At 39.8% G+C, this 27,653-nt stretch overlaps 1 protein-coding gene across 1 annotated transcript; it reads right to left on the minus strand.

Annotated features, from left to right (window-relative positions):
* Position 1: 1 nt before the first annotated feature.
* r3hdm2 (R3H domain containing 2) lies at positions 2-26,416 on the minus strand (the record flags this gene model as incomplete). The annotated part of the gene is made up of 24 exons (XM_079217781.1): positions 2-1,508; positions 2,062-2,146; positions 2,682-2,773; positions 3,456-3,600; positions 3,829-3,998; positions 5,102-5,202; positions 5,487-5,626; positions 6,437-6,594; positions 7,611-7,746; positions 12,022-12,315; positions 13,445-13,543; positions 14,082-14,206; positions 14,741-14,976; positions 17,589-17,642; positions 19,091-19,140; positions 19,647-19,742; positions 21,355-21,463; positions 22,363-22,503; positions 22,652-22,711; positions 23,227-23,305; positions 23,609-23,732; positions 23,922-24,008; positions 25,097-25,138; positions 26,258-26,416. 24 exons carry the CDS (start codon positions 26,414-26,416, stop codon positions 1,120-1,122), a joined length of 3,171 nt encoding a protein of 1,056 aa, XP_079073907.1. The 3' UTR covers positions 2-1,119.
* Between the last annotated feature and the right edge of the window lie 1,237 nt (positions 26,417-27,653).

Consider the following 27,653-nt stretch of genomic DNA (forward strand, 5'->3'; position numbering starts at 1 on the left):
TGCAATCATTGTGCACTTTAACTACTTCTTCTGATACGTTCTGCACAGTTGTCAACAAAAAAACGCAAACACAAAGGGGTGTCGGGGTGGAGCGGGGTGGAGCGGGGTGGGGGGTTTGGGAGAGAGGAGAGGACCGAAGAAGTGAGGTAGAGGGCAGGAAGGAGGAAACTAGGAAAGAGGAGAGGGGGATGAAGAGGGAAGGAGTAAAAGATAAAAGGAAGACCTAAACTTTTTCACTCAGGGAAAAGAAAGAAAAATCACTGAATATATAGATTTCTTTTATTCCTTACATCACTTATATAAATATATTGAATCCCAAATAACAAAAAAAGAAAAAAAAACTTCTGAGAAAGAAAAAAAAACAGCGCAATACAGAAACCCACAACAGTAGTAAGGCAAACAGAAAGCAGGAGTGGAGAGAGCAGTGAGTCCATGAGAGGGATGGAGGAGCAGAGGAAGATAGGCGGCAGTATGAGGCATGGCGAGAAAAGAGAGCGATGAGGGAAAGCCGAGAGAGTGCGCAACTGTGCGTATGAAAATGTATAAATATGTGAGATCAAGAGACGGCTGGGTGGCGAGTTGGGGAAGGAGCGAAAGCGTTGGCAGAAAAAGGAGGAAGGGCTGGGGAGCGGAGGGAGGAGAAAAAGGTTTGACTGAGGTCGACTGTCCAGTGTGTTTTTGTTGTGTGCTACGTGACCCTGTTGCCTGCGTTTGTGTGTCTGTCTGTGTCTTCTGCGGTGTGTGTCTGTGTGTGTGGCATTTCATGTGTTTTTGTATAATGGCAGCACACATTCCACGGCAACAGTGAAACACATGCTCGTGTGTCTTGTGTGCTCTTCTGCCATATAAATACAAAACAAAAACAATGAATAAAAACAAACAACAAAATCATACCTGCAACCAAATACCAGCCACCTCATAATTCACACCTTCTTTCATTTTATACATTTGACACATTATTTAACTCAAGTAGTTTTTTTTGTTGTTTTGATTTTAAAATTGTACACCAAGAGCAGTCCCCCTCAGTCCTCCTTCCTTTTCCACCACTCCACTAAGAGTCTCTCTTTCGGTCTGTCTCTTTCACTTTCTTTCTTTCCTCCCTCTCTCTCTCTTTTCCTTTCACTGAGAACTGGCTCTCTCCAGCACACGCAGGTCATAGTTCTTTTTGGCAGCCCTCAGTTTGAAGAGGCTCGCCCCGCTGTTGTTAAGTTTGAAGGAAGCACTCTGGGCAGCCATGGTGCTGGGGAACACCGCCACTACTGTGTAGAGGTGAGCCGGGTCGTTGCCGTCGCCCGTCCGTCCCACGCTGGCCATGAGCCCAGCGGTGGCTCCCAGCCTGGCGGGCCCCGCACCCGCACAGGGGCCGCAGCCTCCTCCTCGGCCTCCCTGGGGCTCCTTCAGCCACTGGATCCTGGCACCGCACATCGACAGCTGGTTGAAGAGCTTTTCAGCCTCTGGACGTGAGATGCCCTCTGGCAGGTCCGTTACCTCGAGTACTCGACTCACCACTGGACAAAGAAAAGACGAGGAGAGCCAGAGAGAGACAGGAGATGTTAGCAGCTGTGATTGCCCCGGCTGTGTCTTTGTACACTTGAAGCACCTGTTCCAGAGACACGCTATGTGCGTTTGCTCGTCTGTGTCAGCTTAACACTTTTAGCTTAGGGACAGCTCTGAGGCCGCAAGATACTGCAATCCAATTTGGCGTATTTTCAACGGCTGTTGAGCAAAACTTGAATGCAGTGCTGAGAGCGAGTGTCAGCATCATCTCAGCAACTCACGGTATATTTAATGGTGTCCACACCAGATGGAGGAGTTTGTGAGTAAAGCAATACAGGAAAATCAGCTATAAGGCTGATATCTCCCACTCACTCTCTCACACACACACACACACACACACACACACACACACACACACACACACACACACACACACACACACACACACACAGCTAATCAAATTATTTAAACGTGTCACATAGTGAGTGTAACTATACCGGCAGACAGAATGTTGGAACAGTGGCAGGTGATATTATGGTCTGTGATGACGCATCTCCAACTTACCAACATCAGTTGTGCCGAGATCTGTCGATGCAGATTTGAGTGTTTGTTTTTTCCCCCGTGCTCCGTGCTTCATTACTCCTTGGACCTGAACGCATAACAACAGAGATATTATGAGGTTATTACAGTTCCACAATAAAACACTAGATGGGGATAAAGGCAATCACACACACACATACCTTGTGGTGACTAGTTGGTCAGTTAAAACAAACATTTTTACCAATATCATATATTTCCTTCTGTTCTTCCATCAACATCAAATATAATTGATCCTTTTTAGTAATGACCACTTCCTGACCAACCAGCTCGAGTACAATTTGACCAATAATGTAAAAGTAAGTACTAGCAGCATTAAGCCTTCTGGAGTCCAATCTAAATAACTCAGAAAACAAGGTTGCCTGCCTGGTGGTATATTTAATAAAATGTCTAGTGTTCTAGCTCTATTTAAGCCAGAAATAAAATGAAATACATGCTGGAAATGTCTCGTCAATAAGAGCAAGTTCTTCATGCCTATTGGCTAACTAAGTGGCTTATTTAAAAGAATACCAAGACCTGTCAATATCACAACCTCAACATGTACAAGTATTTGAAGTATATTAGTACAAAGGGTTGCCAGCACTGACCTGATGGGAGCTGTAGGAGGACTGGCCATGCATGAGGGGAGGACACAGGCTGTACTGGAGCGGCTGTCCCAACAGAGAGTAGCGCCCGTCACCTTAACAATATAACTCACAGGTTAAAATTAGAATGATCAATCCTGAACTTTTGTATTTATTTAGAGTTATTGCCTCAGTAGAAAGTTCAGGTGAACCCTATTACCACACATTGTGAACAATGTAAATACATTTACATAGATCAATCAAAAAGAAGATGAGTGATCGTTTTAATGGAACTGGCATCAATTTCACATTCAAGATTCTCTTTCAACACAAGTGTTGAAACGGGTCAGAGGGCCGAAGTTAGCTCTTAACTACAGTCTTTTCTAATGTGGGTGTTTTGAAGATAAACCAATAAAGACCTGCGTCATGATGATCAGACGTGGATTGTAGACTGATGCAAGACTATACCTGTATGTCTAATCATGCATTCCAAATAGTGGGTCAGTTTATCAGTAAAAGGTATGTTGCTCTGTGTGTGAATATCGGTCAAAGGACAAGTTGAGGTAAAGCCATGTGTGGGTACAGGAGGTTTGTGAACCTACTGAGGCTATTGGCTCAGGGCCAAAAGCCACCTCACCATGTTTAGAAGGCTAATCATGGGTTCGAGGAAACAGCTGGAACAGAAGTTCATGTTTATTTGCCTGTGAACTAAAAAGGAGCAACCTGAAACAACCTGGTTCCTATATTGTAGTTTTGGCCACATGCAAATAAGCTTTCATGCCTCATGTTCATGTGTACCTTGAGCTGGTCCTCCTGGCCGAGGAAACTGGGAAATGAGGGGTAATGGTCCCAGGCCGGGACAGACGCTGCTGACGCTGCCGGAGGGAGACGGGGTGGGAGACTGAGTGGGGGAGGCCAGGGGACTCGTCAGCTGAGTGCTGGCCTGGACACAAAGAGAAGAGGACAAATATGAAATAGTGTGACACACAGGTCATGTCAGTGTCATTCCTCATGTTGACCACTAGGAGGCGACCAATTAATTAATACCGTACTTGAAGATAAATGGCTGTACTAAGTTGCAGTTACAATCTAGATTCATGAGATCCTTCACATTTATTTAAAATAATGTTGCCCACTTGTCGAGAAGCCCTTCATGTGCATTTGTGTGTACCTGTGGAGTGTTGTCCGGTTTGTACAGCTCCCCTGGCTTGCTGGGCCTCTGCTCTATGCTGTAGTACTTGCATGGGTTCCACTGGACCAGAGGAGGGTTCTGGGAAGGCTGTGGTCCATTGGGGACGCTGAGCTGCATGACCATCACCCCAGGCCCAGGAGGCGGTACTCCTGAGAGATCACACAAAGAGACAGGTGATTAAATAATAAATGAGAAGATATTGCTCTATATAGTTTATTTTCTCTGTGGCTCAATTGTAAAAGGTAAATGTAAAAGTAGTTAGTTTATCTGGAAGTATAAGTAAAGTATTGAAGTATGTATAGTAGATCAAGGACAGTGGTAAGCATTAGGGTTTGCTTTGAATTGGTTAGCAACTGAGATTAAAACAAAAGAGCACTTTATCAATTCATTACATCTTTAAGGAGATTAAAAATCAATATCAATAACCCTAACACTGCTTTTGTAGTTTAGTTCATTAATTTAACACCTATTATATTTCACAGTATATACACTTCTATTTCACAGTATATAGTGTATATACTTAATATACAGTGTATATAATTTATATACACTGTATATAATTTGCATTTTTGCCTTTTCTTTATTATTTAATTTTCTTAAATTAAATATGTTCGGCTCTGCTATTTTATTGTATTTTATATATTGAGTATTTTTCATACTTAAAATGTATGTGTTTACTTAACTTTGTTTGCTGCTGTTACAAATTGCTACAATTCCCCCCTGGGGATGAACAACGTATATATTTATCCATCTAAAGTTTGAAAACAGAGCCTGAAATGTAACTTTTAAAGCAAATTACCAACATAAACGTGTGAGAAACTGAAAAACATCAGCTGAGTATGTGGCACAAACAAGAGCAGAGGTTGAAAGGATGAAGTGACCATGATTACCATCAACATTTACTTAAGGTCAAATGGGAGCACAAGGCCTTCCTGACATGCAGGTTCTCTGATTTCTTCAAACATTACCTTTTTACAGACATCGATTTAAAAGTTCAACATGTGAAACCTGAGTACCTCTGTCTGAACTTTACCCCAAATACCTTTCACCTGATTTTGGTGCACGCTGGTTATCACTGAATTGCAAAATACTCCCAGCATTCATTTTGGGAGAATAATGCCAACAAATAAGATCAAATTAATTAAAGAAAAATTAAATATTTTCAAAAAAAAAGCTAAAATTATTTTCATCTATTATTTATTAAATGTTTTACTAATGGCTAGTTTACTACTTCTTGACACCCAAGTCTCACCTGAATATTGCTGCTGCAACTGTTGAGGGTTGCAAGGGGACGGCGACTGTGTGATCTGATACTGCTCGGAGCTGGGAGGCTGCAGGTAACCGACTGACGGGCTTGCAGGATTAGACGGAGAAGATAAATGCATGGGCAAAGGTAAGACACTCGTACAGGAGGATAGAGGCCCACACAACCTGCCCAGAAGATTATGAAAATCCTGAATATCACATGTTTACCAAGGTGTCAAGTTTTTTTGTGGTAATTTGTAAGTATATCACATCTGTACACAACTTTGCTACAACATGCACACAACATATATCTTAACAGTTATTGTGACGGTTTGAAATGGTTGAATACTATTGCCAACTCATTTGTGTGAATATGATGTATTCAGATATACCTTGTGCTATTCTGCTGTGTGGGAGTGATAACACTGTAGTAGACCGGCATGGGCCCCTGGACTGACTGGCTGACTGGCACCATCACCTGCTGCTGGTACTGCTGCTGCACCACCTGCTGGTTTTCATTTCCCACTGGAACCTGGAAAATTCAGTTAGACTACTTGTTTAATACTATAGACTAGTATTAGTTGCAAAAAAAAAGTTGCTGAATGTGGGGAGAATGATGTCGACGAATGACATTATTTATATGTTAAAACAACACACAATCACTGGTCAGATATTTTACACATAAAAGAAAAGTCTGTACCTACAAAAAAACACTCCTGACAACATGTCCCAAACGCCTACAAAAGGCGGAATTATATATTTTTGGGGATCCTGAGATTTACAGCAGGACAAATGTGCAACCTCTCAAGGTGGCAGAAATCCCAAGAATACAAAAATAGTATGGAAAGTTCTCATGAAACCAATAAGAACAAAAGATTGATGGAAAAAAAGATATGGGTATTCTTTCAACAACGCATTATATAAATATTTATGACCCACATGCACTAAACTATCCTGGAAAAGCGCAGCTTTCCTTAACTCTGACCACCACAAGAAGCGAGGTCAGAGGTCAGTGAGCTCAGAACTTCATATTGAGCTGCAATCCCATGACTCTGGGGTAAGGACGTACATGATTTCTGATCATGTATCCATCATTCACATTCATGTTGATCAAGATTAATGGTCATTCAGCTTTGTCTGACTCATCAACATTATCTGTTGCTTTAAATGATCTCTAGATGGAGCGGTCTAACCTGGTATGATCAGCCACATGTATATGGTAACTGGTGGAGCTACAATTATTAGCACATCAGGCAAGCCTTATTTTCTTACTGATAACAATGAAACGGTTTGTTTGCGTCCTTTACAAATGTTGTCTTAAAGCTGATTTAACTGTTGATACCTGATATGATGGGATCTGTGGGTACTGAACCATTATGCTTTGCATTTGTCCTCCCATGCCTGCCCTCTGGGAATTAAGCAGACCAGGGTTTTGGGGCTGCTGCACACCCATCATACCCTGGTAGCTCGGCTGCTGGCTGGGCATCATCGTCTGGAGACCTGATGACAATACACCAACAATTGGAGGAGAGAAATTAGAGCAGTGTGTTAAAGGAAGAGAGTACAATACAAAAGAAGAGGAAAAAAAGACGACAGGTAAAGTCCTTTGGCTTTGAGGATAAAGACATTGTACAGGATACTGGACAAAAGTAGAGTTGACTTCAACCAACATAGAACAAAACAGTTTGCATCTTTTTGTAATTGTTTTCAACCAGAGTGAAGTGTTTTCCGGGCTGCTTTTGAGTTGCTGAGAAACTCTAACGCAACTAACATCAAGTAACCACAATTTTGGCTTTTGAGCAAAAAGAAAAACTAGACATCCTCTTTACTTTTTAGGTTTTTCTATGAATATATAAAGACACAAATCAATGCTTTCAATATCGAGAAGTTATTTTAGAGGAACTCAAAAACCAAACAGACGTTATACCAATTAAGTTTCAAGTTAAGTACAGTATGTTAAATAGAAATCTTCAATATCACAAAACTCATATTTCAACCCAGGCAGCAGTCATAGATTGATGTAAAGTCACACTGACTGCAAGGTTCATGATACATCTGATTTGTCAGTTAATGTACAAACACAGACAACCTGTCCTTGGCAGACCCCAAATGAAAGAGACGAGCTCTATTTTGGTCCGTGCATGTTTGACTTGGCAGAACAATAGAGGGACAAGGTCATTTAAAAATCAACCTTTCACCTGGTAGACTTAAAACTGAGCATGATTTTGCAGTTTATAGCTGACGTAACAACATGCAACAGTTACAAAATCAAGTGGACTGTGTCTGTGTAATAACTTGATATGGATACATTATCCTCCTAATAAGTAAAAAAAAAATTATATTAAATTTGCATACCTCTAAACTGATTTCCAGTGACAACATTCTCAATATGCAACCCTAAATACAGTGTATGTATTGATTTAAAAAAAATGCACAGAAATTATATTAAAAGTATTTATGTAGTTATCTATATTAAATTGAGTTAACTACAGTACAACGTAACAAAAAGTACTGACCTGACTGCTGTGTGGGCTGAGGCATGGGTTGTGTGCGCTGGGCAGGATAAGACACCTGGTGGGCCATGGGCTGGGGCACACGGTACTGCTGGCCAGAGCTGGGATACTGACCAGGAGGATAGTAGGACACCTGTATCTGAAGAGAAGCAACAACACAAATATTTAGAGATTAATAAATAAACAAAGATGAGAGATGAATAATTGCTTTGTGCGTCTTCAACCCTGTTCACACATGGCACAGAGGCAATACCAGGGGACACCCATCTATATTTTCATGGTATCGAAAACACCAGTGGCGGGCCGTCAGGGCCTGCTAAGCCTTCTCTGCTGGCCTAAACAGCATCCCGTCATGTGCGTATTTATGTATACGATATCACAGCAGGCCTAGGTATAAAATGCACGGCCTGCCACTGGAAAATTTATTGTCAATTATTATCTGTCCATCTCATGATTTTAAGTCCAATATTGTCTCAACTTTTCCCTTTGTTTTTTGTCGCCACTATCTATTTAGGGAAATTGCTTCAGCTGCTAAAAGCTCCACTATGTTCAGCAGTTTGTACCCACCGTTTTGTATGTCCGATGTAGGACAGGTAGATAGCAGTTACTACTGCCTACTGCTTAATACAATTAAAAGTGTTAACAGTCAACATAGACATACAGGCCTGTTGCCAGTCAAAACATTCAAGTATTGGACCGGAAAACCAAACCAATGTCTTGGAAGTTACTATATAGCTTTGTTGCGCCACATTGAGCTGCGGCTTCATAACGACGTGCAACGGCTTGCACATAAGCCGTCATGTGATCCATTGTTGATAAAATATTGATTATAGAAGATTCCAGACAATTCCGATAGAACTCAATTATTTGCTTCCTTGTCAGTGTTCAACACATTAACAGTGATGTGCACAAGGAATGTTCAATAGAAGCAGTTACAGCAGTCTAAGTGTCCAACGTTGAAGCTTGAACAGCTGGGCTAAATGGAGCATACAGTTTCCACACAAGACATCAAATGGACAATCCGAGAGGAAGTTGAATGTTAGTAGGATCGATAGTTCCTGCCTCCATCTTCATATGCATACATGACAACATTCAGCCCATCTAGAAACTGCAGCTGTGTCAATATTTGCACTCGGCCACCCACACATTGAGCAACATCTTCCTCTCCCAGCCAATACTCTTTGGAAATCGAAGAGAGACGATAAAGTATATGAAGGTGTGTAGGAAGATAAAAGGCATAAAAAGACACTGACTATAGGACAGCGCTTGGGACTACTAAGGCAGGAAAAAAGAGCTATTAAAAAAATAAAAATAAGCCAGTCAAGTTGCGGTTTACATTAATGTCATCACTTCATTCTCTTATCCTATTAGAAATGTGTCTGACATTGTCAAATTCAGTATATGAATCCTTTGTGAGGTCACAGTGGCATTTGACCCCCAAATTCTAAATCAGTTCATCCTACAAATTAAAGTTCAGGTTTGTGCCAAATTTGAGGAAATCCCCACCAGGCATTTTCGAAATATTGCATTCATGAGAATGGGATGGACGTGATGTCCCATTGACCTTTGAACTTCAAAATCGAATCAGTTCATCCTTAAGTCCAAGTGGATGTTTCTCCAGGTGAGAAATCACGTTGACGAGAATGTTATGGTTGTTGTGGCGTCAATAAAAAAACAAAACAGGTGTCGCAGTGCAGTAACATGTCAAAACTATTTGTAAGATCGTAAATGTGTGTACACATAAAGGTATATTCAATGATACAGTCCCATAAGCTAGCAGATGTGGAAATAGAAACACACAAAACATTATAACAACTGGTTTGCAGAGCTGTTAGAATACTTTAAAATGTGGATCTGATTCCAGCAAATTCTCTCCATATGGAAAAAGTCACTCTGGCCCTGTGATAGCATACTTCATTATGGTTTGGATTCTTTATTTGAAAACCTGCTTTAAGGAGATAATAGTGACCCCCAGATTGCCTTCATATGAACACAACACTTTAACCAATTAAAAAAAAGTAATTTAGTCACTTCAGCCATTAAAAACTCTACTAAACAGACCATCTTCCATTACTACTTAGCCCCGGAGCAACATTACAGGGCCTAATGTCTCCCACGGGGTGTTTAATGGCCAGGTCAATTTAGTCCTCTCTGCTCAAATGAATTATAATAACTACTTTATGGATTCAAGCAGAAGCCTGAGAGAGGGAAAGAAACGTGTGAGTGACAGAGAGTGAGAGAACTCATTATTCTCACCGCCTCTGCAATCAGAAGAATGTGGCGCGGCGCTATGGGTGCGAGGACCAAACTCCCCCACTGGCTGAATCCTGCTGCTTCACAGGAATCACATCCCTGTGGTGTTGCTCTTTGAATTTATAATACTTATGGTGCTTATGCATCACTGGGTAGTGATTACAGTTACGTGTTATTTTATTGGTTCGTAATTTCCGAGAATGGACTATGTAATTTCAAAAGAGTAAAATAATACGTGTGTGCGTATGAGTGAGTGAGTGAATGATTGAATGAGAGAGTAAGTAGGGGCTGAGCACCGACTTGCAGTGAAACACCATACACGGCAAGACGGAGGATGAGACTAGTTATGTTATTTACATTACATTACATTTAGCTGACGCATTTATCCAGAGCGACTTACATTTTTGCTCTATACACCGTAGACACAGCAACGGGGAGCAATTAGGGGTTAAGTGTCTTGCTCAAGGACACAACGACATGGACTAGCAGAGCCGGGGCGCAAACCACCAACCCTCTGATTGAAAGACAGGCATGCTAACCACTTAGCCACAGTTTACCTAATTTATGTGCATTTGTTTTATTTCAACTTAAGAGAGTCTCTCTTTTGTTTTGTTGTCATCCATGGTGTTTCACCACAGGCAGTGCTGAGTGGTGAGTGAAGACCCTAGTTCTTTCCAGGAAACTAGGAAATATGACAAAAAATGGCAGATGTTCAAAATAAAGCATTTCCATTTTTACAGTGGCTAGAAAGACTGGAGACAAAGGTGTATCATGTGACACCTACAGTATTTCCATGAACCTACATTTGAATGAGGATGCATTAACTGCTATTTTTCCATTCATTGACACTGATGAACAACAACGTAGGTTGTTTTTTAGTAAGTTTATATGTAGAAAATGAATAGACAATGTATTTGCTGTGGGTAGAGCTGGCTGGCTTATTAAACCAGTTACTAATTCCTCGTACCAGGAAAATAATACCATGTAGATGTTGTTTAACTGTAATTGCTGTAAATGTATCTTACTTTATAGCACCAGAAAACATAGTTCAGCCACTCTCAAATGTCCAATTGCAATAATCTATCAGTAGTTACTTCCCTGTACCCCTTTACTGTAAAAAGTGATGAATAAATTGAGTTGATGTGTAACCCTTGTCAAACCAACCTAACAAACCTGATTTCCTGTAATGGAAAACCACCATAAGACTGTTGTGTCACTAATACTACAAAAAAGAAAGCAGTCAAGCTTTATCCCTGTGTCTGTATGTTACAGCGATGATCAAACTGTGTCCTCTACCTTCTCATTAACAAATCTTTACATTAACACTCATTAATATGAGGTGTAAAGAACATTATCTTCAACCGTGGCAAAAATCTCAAGGAAGCAAGAACAGTCTGATATGAACGGAGATGGTGTCAGTGTGTTTGAAATGAAATACAACCTAAAAATGGAGAAATTAACACTTTCCTAAATGCATAACATCGGTGGAATTAACTAATTTAATGCTTCCAGCACAGATAGCAGTTTCCTCCATGAAATCAACAACACGCAAGTCCTCTGGTGCCAGAAACGATTAGCATTCAAATTATCAGTTCTTCCTGGAATCGTGTTTCTCCACAGCAGTAATGCAACTCTTCTATACACAAAATAAAGTGAAGTAAAAAAAGGCACTCAACCTTTTGAATGTGGGGGTCATTATGTACAGTGAAGTAGACAACAGCCAAGATAATAAATTAAATTGATATCAAATGACCACGTCACAATACATTTTAATTGTCCAGTACGGTAGCCAGAGAAATATGAGACATCGCAGTCAAATGTTGTTTATTTTTGTGTTTCTTCTAATGTATCTATTTCTCTTTTATGAATGCCTGTGAATGATGCATGCCTTTATTGCAATACAAAAGACATTACTACTATAAAGATAATACAAAATATATGTAACATATGTTAAAGCCAATACAATATCAAATTGGGGGGCAGGTGAGGTCCCAAAATTGTAATAAAATGCTTCACAGGTATAGTACTATCACTTTCTGACAAATACTGCTTCTATCTGGTACTCGTATGGCATTCAAACAAAACTTAAAAAGTTTTAAGAACTGGATTTTACCCCATGTCTGATGCCTTTATATATCACAACCTGTGGAGAATGACATACCTGTTGAGGTGGAGGGGGCTGCATGTAGCCTTGTGGGGGTGGAGGGGCCTGCATGACAGGCTGGGATGGAGGAGGCGGTGGAGGTGGAGGATGGGGGTGTCCAGTGGCAGGCTGGTAACCAGACGGAGGCGGCATAGGCTGACCCGTGGTAGCCATGATGTAGCTGGTCTGAGGAGGGGGGTGCTGGGTCAGCACTGTGGGAGGAGCCTGATACATGGGCGGAGGCTCAGGGTTGTCACTGGAGCCCTGCCGACTCAGCGTCATCTGGGTGAATTGGGGGGCCAGCTCTTCTCCCTGTGAGGAATTGGAATGATGTCATTGGTGGGTTTTGATTGTTGCCAAAACAATAAATACAAGTACCAAATGATTAGTATGAATCTAGAATACACAGTATTTAATACAACATGTATGATACAATTAACTGCAAATTACACTCAAAGACAGTACTCACACTAGCAAGCTTTGTTAGCCATAAAGTACAGCAAGTCACTGTATGCATTATATATAAATATGAAGCTGCGTTATACATGTAGCTTTATATATCCGTCGATAAAGCTATACGTCTTGTTTGCTGCTGGTCTCTATAGGTCAGTGGGTCTTGTAATTTTGAAGTCACGGCGTAAGGTCTAACTGAGGTTTGAGAGAGTCAAAGTGATCCCTAAAGCCATAATGCTACATTAAAAACAGTGTGAGAGCACATTAGACAAAAGTATGAAAGAAAAAAAAACATCCATAATCTTTCAAAGAGTCAGATGAGAGGTTTGATACCATCGTTTTCTTTCTGAATCTAGTACAATAATAAAAACAGGATTGCAAGCAATTTCAATAATTGCGTGAAAGTGAATACTACACAATTTAAACAAATTCTAATTGTTCTCAAATTCTATAAAAATCTCTAAACTGTATAGATATAGCTTGTTCTGGGAGGTAATGGTTCAAGTTTATATAAGTTTGTTACGTCTTAACACAAACCTGTGTAATAATAAAAAAACTAAACAGTAACATTCATAAATTTGTTTCCCAAAAAAGGGAATCCTAAATAAAATTCTGGTGGGACCCAAAACATTGTTCACATCGAAAAGGAAAGAAAATGTATTTAAACTATTATAATTAAGCAAATAAAGAATTGCACTGCACAGCTGCCACATTTTCAAGCCGTATAAAGTCACATTGGCTTTAATTGACGTACAGGCAGAAGCGGTTTATCTTGCCAAAACACGACCTGAATGGCCCAGAGGAGCAAAGACATAATTCTTCTACGACTGTTGTTAAAAACTAAATGTGAATGAAAACAAGGTATGAGAGTGAAAAACTTTCTAGCAGAAAAAAAAGGCAATAGCTACATGCAAAGTGTGAGGGTGTCAGTAATGCAGTCTATAACTAAATGAATATTTCAAGATGAAGCTACAAGAGGCGTCAGTACCATTGTGTACTGCTGGGGAGGAGAAACTGGCAGGAGAACCTGGGGGCAGGAAGGGCTGGAGTAGGAGACAGGCTGAGAGGGCTGCAGAGATGCCACTGGCTATACACACCACCAGAAAAAGGGAGGAAATAAAGAGGCAAAGCACAGATAGAGTAGAGCAAGCCAATGAGAGGGAGGGAAGGAGTTAGAGGCAGGTGAATAGAAGGGAATAAAATAAATAAAAAAAATAAATAAATGAAGAAATAAGAAAGATGTGGGTTAGAACACAGCGGAGAAATTGTTAATGAACAGAAATCCAATTTAGTTTCTAAATATTACACAAAAAGCAATCCAACCGTGTTTACAAAGTGAGATGTCATTACTACAACTCAGAGAGAAAAAAGGGAGGAATTGTCTGTTGTTATTGAAATTAACTTTTAGAATGTTGCTCAAAGTACCTTCTTCTCACACGTGACAAGATTCAGCCTCAGGCACAACATTACATTCATGTCTTCCCATTTAGAGTGTGTGGAGGGTTGACATGATCACTAAAGATGTTCTATTAAATCACCAGATTCAGTTAGATCCTCTGTAACTTGAAAGTGTGTCTTAATTTTTACCGATAGTGGATATAAATGCAGCTAGTGAAGGTTCATACCTGTGCGATCATGTGGTTTCCCATGGGGTGTTGCTGTGGAGTGGGCAGCAGGGCAGTCTGAGGCGGAACCTGGGGCAGTGGCTGTTGCGATGGGCAGGGAAGTAGGCTACGGCTTGACTGGGAGGCTGCAGGTGGGACACACACATCAGGACTGACTAGGGGCAGGCATAGTGATGCAGAAGATGATATGAAACCCACAAAATCTTCCTGATCAAAATAATTGGGTCCAACGAGGTGAAGCCTCTCTCTCCAGTTTAATATTTTGTTTCTGGGTTTAATTATAATGTCAAAGGATTCCTGTTTGTTTTAACATTCAAGGAATGTAAAATATGTTCACAAACAAAATAACATATTAGCTCGAATAGTAGATTACAATTTTTTTGGGGGACATTATATCTGAAAAAGTGTGAGTTGCATTATATTCAAGAACTACCGAATGGAGGGTACTGGTTTACCACCAGCAAAAAATTTGAAAAAATGAGAAAAAAATGAGAACAATGTGACAGGAGAGTTAATGCTGTACTTGCTTCACTTAAACAGCAATAATTATAATGGATAGTAAAGATAGTTTTTCAGTAAAAGTGTAGCTAATGCAAGCACATACACTAGAACAACATAATGCCTCTCGTTTTTCTTTCACTTTTCTCCACAGTCCTTACCAGAGCGAGAGCCTTTGCAGCTTCCCTGTGAGCCTTTGTTGCTGCCAAGGCTATCCCCTCTGGTAAGGATAGAGATGCCAGAGAAGCTGCTAGCCTTAGTGACAGGTGGCCGGAGGGTGCGGTTGGAGCTGTCTGAGTCGGTGCTGCTCCAGGGTCGTGGCTCCAGGCACTTCATGTCACTGTCTGTGCTGCTTTGACGACTGCTAGACGCCCGGCTGGAGCTCTCACGGTTCCCTCTGAGAGAAGACAGACCAGGGAGAACGAGGACAGAGACAAAGAGATGAAATCAAGTAAATGAAGTGGGGATGGGTGCAGGAAAAGAGGGAAAAGAGAGGTGAAGTAACAGCAGTGTTAAGAGGTCGGAAGACACAGATGTGTTGAAAGCAGAGTAGAGAGACAAATGTGCATGGGTAGGGTGAGGAACATATAGAAAAGAGAAGGTGTGCACAAGAAGAGAAGATGTAGGTGGAAACAAACAAGGACAGTAAAAGACAAATAGGATAGAGGGGAGAGCAGAAGCAGAAGAGCACAGTATGGTCATCAACAGGTAGAGAGGACAGTGTGACATCTATTTAGGATGGGGCATTCAACACAGATGCATATTGGCTGGTTTAGTGAAACCACAATACAAAAATCAGGCAACAAACCACCAAACAATATTATTTCCAAATTTAAACACCAACCGCATACGCACACGCACACACTCACACGCACACGCACACACTTCCCATCCACATAAGAAAACATACATGCAGGAAGAAAAGATGCTCCAGACAATCAACACTGGGGTGTGACTTTTACACGACACCAGATGAGACAAACATCCATGAATTCAACACACAAACCATCAAAGACTGGAGACAACATTCATTTAACAGACTTAACAGAATGAGCACTTGCATACATATGTGCTATACATTTGAATACACACATGCACAAGAAATGACAAACATACACCTGTAAATCAAAACCAGGTGTACATCAACACTCAGACTCTCCCACACACACACACACACACACACACACACACACACACACACACACACACACACACACACACACACACACACTCTACAAAATAACTTGCAACCACTGGTTCACCACTGTGGTTCTTTAAACTATATTGCCGTATACTGTACAGACTCATTGTGTTGTTGTGATGCTGTCACCCTGGATAAGGGTAGCTGCCAAGAAAACCAATGATCACACTGTAAGCGTAACCACCACTGTTGGGAAACTCCTCCATCACAAGTGAATGGTTGGGTCTGCCACTGACATGTCCGCATCAAGAATAGTATTGTTCCATGAATATATCCAACTGTGCTTGAAAATAGCACACGTATACATTAAAATGAAAAAAAGAAAGAAAAAGTGTGATACAGATTTAAGTGTAATGTAAATAGAAAAGCCCTGCAGGTGAACAGAGACCTACAACTCTGCATTGAGGACAGCAGAGTAAAAACAATAGCCAAGTAAACACCCTCTTACAACTGGAAGAGGGATATAAACAGAGTATGTCCGTGTGAAGAGAACAAGAGAAGAATTAATTCAAAAACATGTAAGGCTTAGAGTGGGAATCTCCATGACGAGAACGGAGATGTGGTATGGGTTGTAAAATCCTAGCGATAGTGAGTGGTATTTGAAGGTGGCTGTGGCTGATAAATATTTCAGAGAGACTGTAATTAATGGAGGATCTATTTTGAGTCCTCTCTCTGCACAGCCTATTTTAAGGGAAGGGTGGGTGCTCTGCCGTTCTCTGTGAAAGGGAGGCGCACACTTCTTTGCTTCGCTCTGCAGACAAAGATGAAAGCAGGATGAGCAGGGATTCTGCTGTTGATCACATGATCTTTCATCTCCACTCTCTCCTCACGACGCCATTCCCCATCACACGCACAAACAGGGGAGCCTAGGGTGTTATTGTTGTGAGTCTTTCCGTCACTCTCAATCTTTATAAGGCGGCTAAAGTAGCCTCACAGATGCAGTTTAATTGCCTTCTTTGTTGAACAGCATGTTCTCTGTAAAGATTAACACCTATGCGTTTTATGTAAACGGTATAATTAAGCTCATTTTTGGTAAAATGTAAAAAAGACAAACAATTCTTAACTTGTATGTCCTTTTGTATGTCCAGTCTTAAAATGATTTATATAAAAAGCTAAAAAGGGAAAAAAGAAGGTATATACACTTAAAAGCTCTAAATAACATGTTTCCAAATATACTGTATATAACATACTTCTACATAATGAAAAGGAAAAATAACCTACTTGCATTTTTTTTTAATCCATATTAGATTTTGTGTGTGCACTTTTGTCTGAATCCTCTACAATAAGGAATTGAATATCCTTGGGATTTGATGTTGGTCGGAGCAAAAACGCAACATAAATGTGTCAACTTGGGCTCTCGGAAATTGTGATGAACATTTTCACTGTCTGATATTTTATAGACCAAAAGGTTTATCAAGAAAACAATCGATTAATCATGTATGTACTGCTTACATATTGCATGTGCTACTACTCAACAGATGATATGTTTACAAAAAACTACAAGACTAAGTCAACCACAGAACAAACAGGTTACTGTGGAAGTAATGCAGTACTTTGTGTAAAATAAATGTAGTTGACGGTAGATGGGTGGAAGGGAAAGTAGATCAATCAGTTCCCAGTGAAACCACAAAGCAGCCATGCATGGGCCATGGGAAGCCCCACGGTGCAGTGCTGTAATAGCCATCAATCAGCCGACTACGCCAAGCAAGGATAATAAAAACCACCACAAGTCACCACTATCATCACTAAACCACTTTCAAAGAATGGGCATGGCAACACACAAGTCAAAGTCAGCAGCACCCCAATACCTAAAGATCTGCCTCCTCTTTTGAGAGCTAGAGCAGTAGCCCTCAGTGGAAAGTCTGTTGGGGTTAACATTAGGAGAAAATGCTGGGGTTACAGGACTGGATTGGAGAACAGGAGGAGGGGGGGAGGTGTTTAGGGGAGGAGGGGGAGATAAGGAGGGGGGGGGGGAGGTAGAGGTAGGCACAGTGCAGAACTTTTACCCCTGCGAAGATCAACAAAAAAAGAAAACGCACAAAAGGCAGAAACTTTTGACTGTTGAAAACCCCACCCCACTTCCTCTTTTTTAGCATATTATGTCCTAATCGTTCAAGCTCAATGGCCAGGGTGCCTGGGGATGGACAGTTACTGCTGTGTGAGCGGATTTATTTGTAGAAAACATTTGCTCCACTACCTACAAATCTTCCTCAAAGACAGTGTGTGTCCCTCACAGTCTAGCATAAAACAACCTCTGAAAATCTGGCACAGGAGAGAAACATCAGCAAATGCATCTCGATCATTTGACTGGCAATAAAAAGAACAAAAACCTTTTGAAAGGGCTACATTATTGTAAGTGGTCAGATTAAAAAAAAATATATATATATTAGGGCTGGGCAAAGTTGAACAAATGTAACTGATTAATCGCATGATTTTTCTGTGATTAACTGCGATTAATCGCATAATGCGCCAAATTCAATAATGAATGAAAAACTAGTGTATTGCACGCTTTTATTTTAAAGTAATGTTATCAGAACAATACAACAGGCAGTCTTGGAGCAACACCAAGTTAACAACAGTATATAAATCTGTAGGTACCAGAAGAAACATATTATTTGATCAGGGAACAACATGAACAGTCTGTTCAGTAGTAAGGGTCCCTTCCCTGTTAGAGGGACAAGCGACTCCTTCTTTTGTCCATGTTCAAACAGTAACGTAAAAAAAAAAAAAATTGTATTCTCCTGACGACAGAGCGTCTGGAGGCTCATACGAGCCGTCATTCATTGGATTCTAAGGATGCTGGTGGCTGCATCAATGCTGTGTAACGCTAAGCCCCTCCCAATGCAAAACAAAAAAAACATGTGCATGATAAAATTGTCACTGTTAATGGTTTGCTGCGTTAACGCATTTATAACGCGTTAACGTGCCCAGCCCTAATTTATATTTATTTATATATATATATATATATATATATATATATATATATATATATATATATTTATATATATATATATATATTTATATATATATTTATATATATATATATATTTATATATATATATATATATTTATATATATATATATATATATATATATATATATATATATATATATATATATATATATATATATATATATATATATATATATATATATATATATATATATATATATATATATATATATATACAGCCCTCCACCTTTCATAACTGAAACCTAACAAGCAAACTGTATCTTTAAGGGGAAAGTTGGCAAAGATGGAGTCTTATAAAATGCACACATTAGTCTCCAGTAGGATGAATCATCTTACCTGTTGTCGTTGATGTATCCATTTTGAGAGGACTGTAAGAAAAAGGACACCTGCACATTATGAAATGCTTCATTCATCCAGGAGTACTTAAGAACAATATTTGTACATTAACATTTCCGATGTTTTCAAGTTTGAAAGCATATATATTTAGGATGTGACATGTCGCTTAAAGCAAGTTCCCACAAAATGATTACCAGCATGGAAAAAAGGAATACTGCATAGTTTTACCTCTTCTGGCCTCTACAAATAATAAAATCTAACAGACAGAGGATAAAAAACCTTCTTCAAATGAACTCCTCACAAATCACAGGCATGTACCCTGTGATGAAGTACAGATTGTTTCCTATTAAGTCATAAGCTAAACATGTTGGGAACCACTCTGAGATAGAAGTATTACCACATCTCACTACACAATTCTTATTCTTGTCTGATTAAAAAATACTGACTTGTCACTGTTTAAATGAGCTGGAGGTAGCAGTTAATGATCATGAAATGGATTGTGGTTTAATATTAATCTGTCCCAGTGTTTGTTACCCTGTCCCGGTCCAATACTTACTTCTCGGGCAAAGATCCGGTCTCGTACCCGCTGATACTCTTCCTCTCGCTCTTCAATGGACTTGCTACGTCGCCCATCCTGCAGCGGCACACGCATCTAACATTTGGGAAAACAATCGAATCAGAAAAAATATTATGAATACATATAATTTAACTTGCACTATTCACAATTATATACTTATGTTTTATGTAAATACATGTATAGTCACACATAGTGCAACCTGCTGTGAAGATAAGTAGCAACAAGTCACATGATAACTACAGTAGCATTCAAGGTAGAGCAGCTGCTTGCCGTCAAAACAAACAGAATGGAAACTGTGCAAAATACATTTTTGAAAGTGGTGGAGTCCGTGTGGGAAGGTTTAACACCACAAACATGATAGAACAAAGGAAAATGACAAATATGCACAAGCATTAGGCGCCAAAGAAAAGTGTCATGGCTTGAAACATTGTTGGAAGGAATGAAGGGTAAGAAACTTGGTTGAGACAACAACTAAGCAAGTTTATTGTTCTTCATTATAATGATCAAACTCTTGTTGAAAACGTGGGGGTTTTCACTGAAAACCTCAAAAACTACTGTTACATGTCTGTACAAGAAAAGGTATTTGTATTAAAACTAATAAATATTGTTGGAGTTGTGAATTTTATTGCTGACATACAGAGTTTAAATGTGTATTTTGGGTCATTACTAAGTCCGGCTGCACAGTCACGTTCTGCGTCACAAAAAGCACTGCTCCAGGCTACACAGTTTTGTAGCTCACACGCGAGGAATCGCCAGTGGTGGAGGAGATGTTAAATGCATCGCAATTTAAAACTGTACTGTGTCATTATATGAGACAGCACCAGGAACATGAAAGTTATTGCATACGAATGGCCTATTAATAGTTTAGTACACTCTCAGTGTTGGTGGTACTGGTATTTGAAATGGACAAGTGGTAGCACATCTTCTCCAATTCTATCTGCATCATTAACAATTTTACAAAAGCAAAATCATGTAGGAAGCCCGGGTTGCCGAATCAGCATAATATCTAAAAATGTTGTTTGAACCAAGAGACAGGAAAGGTTTGGACTTCAACACAACTTAAAAATGGGGACTGTGCTTCCTCTGGTATTAGTTATTCTAAGTACCAGCCAAAGTCTCCTTTTCATCTCTTATGATCTATTATGCAGTTATTTTGTTCCCCTGGTTTTGTTTATATATTTTATTTATTTGTTTGTTTGTTTTCTACTTCATTTGCTCTTTTTGGTTATTTGTTTGGTTTTGTTGTATTCATTGCCTTTATGGTATAGTCCTTTTTGTTTACTGGTATTTAAGTTATGTTTATTCTTTGATTCTCTGTAGAGCACTTTGTACATTTTGTTTTTAAAAAGGTGCTATATAAATAAAGTTATTATTATCTCTGTTGGAAAGGATGTGGTTTCACACTCAACGGTGCAACTACAACCACGCACAGTAAAACTCTGCATCTTACACATAGCTACCGTTAATAAATCAATTAAGACTCCTCTCTTAGGTTATGCGTCTTTATTTAAAACAATGAAAAGGTGTTTGATTCACAGCTAAGTTGACATCAAAGGCAGACATTCCCCTCTTTCATCTGATCTGGAAAAGGCAATTAGCAGTCCTATTCCATCACATCTCGACTACTGTTCCCCTCTCCTTTTGGAGTAGATAGTAAGCTAATGTGTTGGTATGCAATGCAGTCTACCTGATTATCATCCTTGTCCATGCTGGCATCATCTCTCTTGAGGATGAATTTCTTCTGGAAGTCCACGTTACGTTCATCCTTGATGTGTTCAGAGAACCTTTGTTCTGGGCTGTAGAAAATGTAGAGAACAAAAGCCATGCTTTGTAACATAGTAAAACAAAGCTATACAAAGCGTAACATTTAACATTAGAGACAACATTTAAGCTTGGTAACAGCAAAAAGTGTCTCGTTTAGAAGTGGTTTCTACAGTGTCAATACTAGAACTAGTACTAAATCTGAATATCAGATCTGCACAGATTTTGTTTGTCCACTTCTGAGTTTGGTGATTTGTGCTGTATATTAACAAATCCTCACACAATAACTGCTTCTGGCTGCTGTTAACATTATAAACACCTCAACAAGAGACAATTGTGGAAGATTGTTCCCAGACATGGCAAAACTCCATTTTTAACCAGATGAAGTGTATGTCACAGTTTAGGAAACCTAAAATCCTTGAAACTAAACAGTTGTTATTTGTGTTATTTGATGGCTTTCCAATCAGCCCCTAAATACATCATCGATGTTAAATTATTTACTCTTTACCGTTTTATTCATACTTTTCCTGATTCAAACAATGGTTCTGAGTGGAGCTGAGAGAATGATGACTTGCCCAAAAGCAAGGATTATTACTGTAAAACCAATCAATTTGGAAGGATTATATAGAAGTAATTTATTTCGAGCAAGGGAAAAGAACGATATACCTGTATGCACACCCATTTAAACCAGGACTGAAAACAAACCCGTCTTAGTTTTATAGAATAACTGAATTCCCATTAATGCTACATTTATTACCTACACCTATTTTACTTAACAGCTATGGGTTAAAACCAAACTTTAAACAGCTTCAGCAGAAACAAACTTTCCATTTGCTTAAATGTTGCTGGCCTGTCATTCCACGCATACCAATATAAAGATATGGGAAATACCGCAGATGCTGAAGTCTGGACCAAAGTTAGGAACTACACTCACATGCGTGTGTTGCCCGTCTTGTTGATTATGACAGCCTTGCCCGTCTGATCTACATTGTGGTCCATGCCGAAGTAGGCAGCCACGCGATGCAGCAGCATACGGTGATAAGACGTCATCTGCGGAAACTTCTTATACTGGTTACTGCAGCGGACACAAAAGACAAAGTAGCACATGTTATTAGAACACTGCATTACAATTCAGGTATATTTCTATTCAGCATTCAAAATATTTTTAGAAGATAACGCAGAAGAGCGTTAAACGAAGAGCGTTTACGAAGAATGTGGCTTACTTGTCGTCATTAATGAACTCCAGGATATCTTGTTCTAGTTTGAGCAGCATCATTCGATCCCTGTTGGGGGGTGGGAGGGAGAGAGAGAAAGAGAGAGAGAGAGAGAGAGAGAGAGAGAGAGAGAGAGAGAGAGAGAGAGAGAGAGAGAGAGAGAGAGAGAGAGAGAGAGAGAGAGAGAGAGAGAGATAGATAGATAGATAGATAGAGAGATCAGAGGGGCAGTGTGTCAGTGACTAGAGTGCGGCAAGCATACCAACCAAAGATCAAAAGGTATGATGTATGGCAAGCACTTGTATCACTTCTATTACAACAGTGATCTTTTAACTGCATTTTTTTTTCCAGACCTTATTTACACATTAAATCATGTTGGCATTTTTGGGGCAGATAAGACATTGTAGACCAACAGTTCATCCACAGATTGCTGCGAGGAATGGATTTTTACTTTTTAGTGTATCTCAGTAGTCAGTTGGTCAGTCATATATTAACAAATATGTAAAGGACCAAATGAATTAATATAAATGTTAAGCTCTATTCCATCTTGTGGTTTTTTCGGTGTGTCTTGTGTTCAGTCATACCTGGGATTGTTCTTCAGTGTGTTGACCAGAAACTCATGAACGTCGATGCCCGTGGAGTCGGTGTATTCCTGACTGGAGTCTAACAGAGAGAAGGAAAATGTAAATAGACATGCAAGAGGAAGAAAAGGTTGAGAGACTGGTTGTGTACAGTAGAAAGAGTGAGTGATACTTTCGTAAAGAGCTCCTAAAATGGCTCTTGTTAAAGGAGGATAAAACATAAGAAGCAGAAAGTATGAGACACCAGTTCGCTGTTCTTCTTTTTTTTTATAGCTTAACTTATTATCACATACTTGACAGAGCTTCTTGTCTTGTGTAGAAATAAAAGCATGGTGCCAAGACTACAGGCTACAAAATGGATCTAACCTCCGAAGTTGCATCTTACCACGTGACAGCATCTTTCGTGGAGCCTTGTCCTTCTTCTCCTTCTCTTCATTTTCATACTCGTCCTTCGAGGACTTCTCCTCTTCCTTGTCTGATGGACAGCTGATGTGAAGCTGGATGATATCCTGGAAAACAGCATTCCATTGCTATGAGAAAAGATGGTTACATTTTGAATTCTAATTTTGTATAGTCAATTAAGCACTGTTAATCTTACACAAACTGTAGTTGCATACAATAAATTGCAGTCTAGGCTGACCACAAAGTGTGGAAAGAGGTTAGTGGGAGGGGTTAGGGGTAAGAGACAGGAACAGTACCGATTCTGGAGGTCCATCATTGGAGAACGGACCAGAGGACTCCTCACACACAGCCAGACTCCGTACCAGCTTCAGTTTGGCATTAGACTGAAACAAAATCACACATATATTACAGGAAAGGCTAATTATGTTTGTTTTTAGGGATTTTAAATGTAGCAGATATGTATAAAAGTGTTCTGCTATAATAGTACATTTATTATTGTTGCTTACAGTAAACAAGGTCCTCTAACAACAAGCACAGCTCAAAAACTGCTGGTAATATGAAATGAAGAATGGGTAGCTGCTGATTAAGCACCAACGTATCTTGAAGTAGAAATAAATAATAAACAATGAAAATCAACTAAACTACCGGTACGTGGTACATGCACCACAAAGAGTATTATCACAATCCACCTGTTTGCTTTTTGTATTATTGTTTTCAAGAAAATGAAATTATTTAGGTGTTGGCTGACTGTATATTGCATGAGGTCCTATTGCTACATTCTGTTTTAGTAAGATAAGAGATCAAAAAAGGTTATAACACCCTGAATAATGACTGATAATAGAGTTCTCTGAGGAAACGTTTTCACTGTGAAAACATTTAATCTAATCTCTTTTACAGGACGCATTTTTAGGTGCAGGGCATGCATGGGATGTTATGAACTCTCTTGAACTTCACTGCCTCTGCATCTTTAAAGATGCACACAGACCTAAATAACAATATTTTAAAAAGTTCAGTTTAGGAGAGCTACAGTTTAAGAATGCAGTTGCAAGGGGTTTCTTAATTTAAGTGACAATAACTTCACGCTGTATCTTAATGCTGCTTGCTAAATTAGCAAGCGCGAGAGAGATAAGACCAACGGTATGACTTTCAACAGCTGCTCCACTGCACGTCTAGTAATTATATTATAGACTTTATCAACAGTGTTAAGTGGGTGAGGTCACTTTACCAGACCTACTTTTAACCTTCTCATGGGATTTAAGATTTTAAGCCGATGATAGGAAGTAGGTGGTCTACTGTAGTTGAGAGGATTAGTACGTTAATAATGGAAGGTAAGTTTATACAACAAGCCAGCATGGGGTTATTTCAGAGAGAAGGATTACAAAGTTATTTGGGTGACTTTTAGAAAGCATCTGGTTTCGGGGTTAAAGATAAGGAGGGGGTGGAGGGGAATAGCTAGAACCAAATTACTCACCTTGGCCCTTTTCCTGCCATGGCTGTGATTAGGAGCTCGTTTCTGCAAGATAAATGTGTTATTTTACTAATCTTAATAATAAGGATAACATTAAATCCACAATATAGTGACTTGATTAAAGAGACCATACATACTGTAGTTACATGTAAGATTACCACACTCACGTTGTACCACTGCATATTAAGACATTTCATGTTAGAGAATAAAGTGATTTGTATGACATAAACTAGGCTATATAATGAAATAGTACAGATATATATCCGTACACCTAAACAGAACCGGTGCAGACATCTGCAGAGATTACAATGACAGCCTATCTGTTTGAGACGTGCCAGATAAATTGAAAAATACATCGGATACACTTGCAGTCTAGACGGGCTGTTAGCCAATTGTGGGTTGTAGTCATTCAAACACATTACAGCAGTGGTTGTTCCAGACACACACACACACACACTTGGAGGAGATATGCACCCTACTGAGTGCACTGTTCTAGTTTCATCATAACTCTGTTTGAGTTTCCAAAGATATGCAGGCAGCTAATGTGCTCAGATCAGTGACTGGGTGTATAGAATAGGGGTGCAATGCATAAACATTTAAATGTCAAGTCTCTGTATTGCATTTACAGATCATGCAACATAGATAGATTTCTGCGGGAGAACCCTTCTTTCTTGACCATGTCGATGCCTAAAGCAGTTTGTAACAAGGCTTCTAAAAGATGCATGTGCTAGATTTTTTAGCAGTGAAAGTATCACTGCAACAGCTGTACTATGCGCCGACAGAGATTTCTCTCAAAGTGGCTAAAACTGAAACAAGTCTTTAAACATTTTCAACCAAAACGGTTGTGTGAAAAATACAGAAAATTTTAAGAAAACAATGGTGTGCATTTATAAGTATTTATAAGCCTTTCCTCTCTAAAACGCTTAAAATATCACTTAAAAATATAGCTGATAGAAGGAGAGACGCATCGTTATGGACCAGCTGAACACAAATGCTAATTTTGCTGTAGCCAGGTTATTGCAGAGCATGTAAACACACTCTAATTGTATGCCTTGAATTCGGTTTTATTAAACTATTAAACAAATCAATCATTGTAATTCACATAATAATGATAATAAATAGTTCCTACTAGCACTTTTACTGTATATTGTCACTTCCTCCCACCTGTGCATCCTGTGGGGAGCCATCCTCAGGGTCCAGGCCCTCTCCTGTCCCTTCCTTGGTGCACTGTGGTTGAGGGGAGGTCTTGCCTCGACTGCAGAGCTCAATGTGTGGCCCACTCTCTCCCTCCTGCTGGATGTCTGTTGTCAGGGTCACTGACATCTTCTTATGAGAGGGGGAGAGGGTGGGAGTTGGGGAGGGGTTGGGTGGAGAACCCAGGAGTGGCTGACAGAAAAGAGGCAAGAAAGAGGGGAATTCAAGGCTCTGACATGTTTAAACACCAAAGGGCTTTACAAAATGAATGACCAAAGAAAAAACAGTGAGAAAGAGTCAGCTGCATACAGTATTTGCCTGAGAGTGTACTACTATACTATCTACCTGTAGGTGGTACCAGATCTTTGCTAGCCTCTGTACAGTGAGTCTGGATGGGAACCACACGAAGGAAGATGAGGGGAACCCACTAAGGTAGTATACTGGGGTGGGCTGCAGCAGGGGGCGAAGCGCAGTCCATAGCACGCCTTAGCCTTCGGGTGGGGCTGAGAGAAAACATTACGGATGAGAACACAACTATTAAATTACTGGTCTCTGCAGCATAATTATTAAAATCTTCAAGTGGTTTGTTTCATTACATGTTCAGAATAGGTTGCGTCAATTTATGGAGAAAAACAATTCTGAACAGACACAGAAACCACATCGTTAGTTACAAATTCAGATTATTAACATCTTAATTTATTAACAGTAAAGATTGTATTATATGTAATCGTAATGCCATATCTCTACTAACATGACATCTATATTGCTTACACGTCCCTAGTGACAACTCAACTCTGACGTTAAGAGGTTGGTGCCAGTAAAGAACTGAACTGAATAAGGACCTGAATGGAAACTAGAATTACCGCCTTGCGTTTGTATGTTCGCTCAAGGCCTTGCTGAGATATCATGCTCACAACAATGGGATGGGCGTGCATTACTTTCTTAATTTATGTGTCGAGGAGTTTTAGCATAAGCAAGAACTTTTCCATTTCATTCACAAGAATCAGTTAAGATAATTTTAATACTTTCACACTTATTAAAAGACACAATGTTACAGGAGCATCAACATGCACAACAACAAAAAATGCAGCAATATTTACAGCAATCAGGTGAACTGAAGAGGCAGCAGCTAGCCAGCCAGATAAGTGGGAGGGGCACACCAACAGGCCAGCCACCACCTCAGCGGTCCTCGGGGGCCTCGCTCTTTTCTCTCCCTCCAGCTCAGTGCAGCAGCATGGTCTGTCCTCCAGTCAGGAGCCCTAGACACCAAGAACAGAAAAGGAAGACACGAATGACGTCATGTTTCACACACTGAGTGACTCATCGCTGCTGCTGCTGATTCTAGAAGGGAGGGGGACAAAGCAGC

The sequence above is a fragment of the Taurulus bubalis genome (genome assembly GCF_910589615.1).
Source record: "Taurulus bubalis genome assembly, chromosome: 5".
Classification (NCBI taxonomy): domain Eukaryota; kingdom Metazoa; phylum Chordata; class Actinopteri; order Perciformes; family Cottidae; genus Taurulus; species Taurulus bubalis.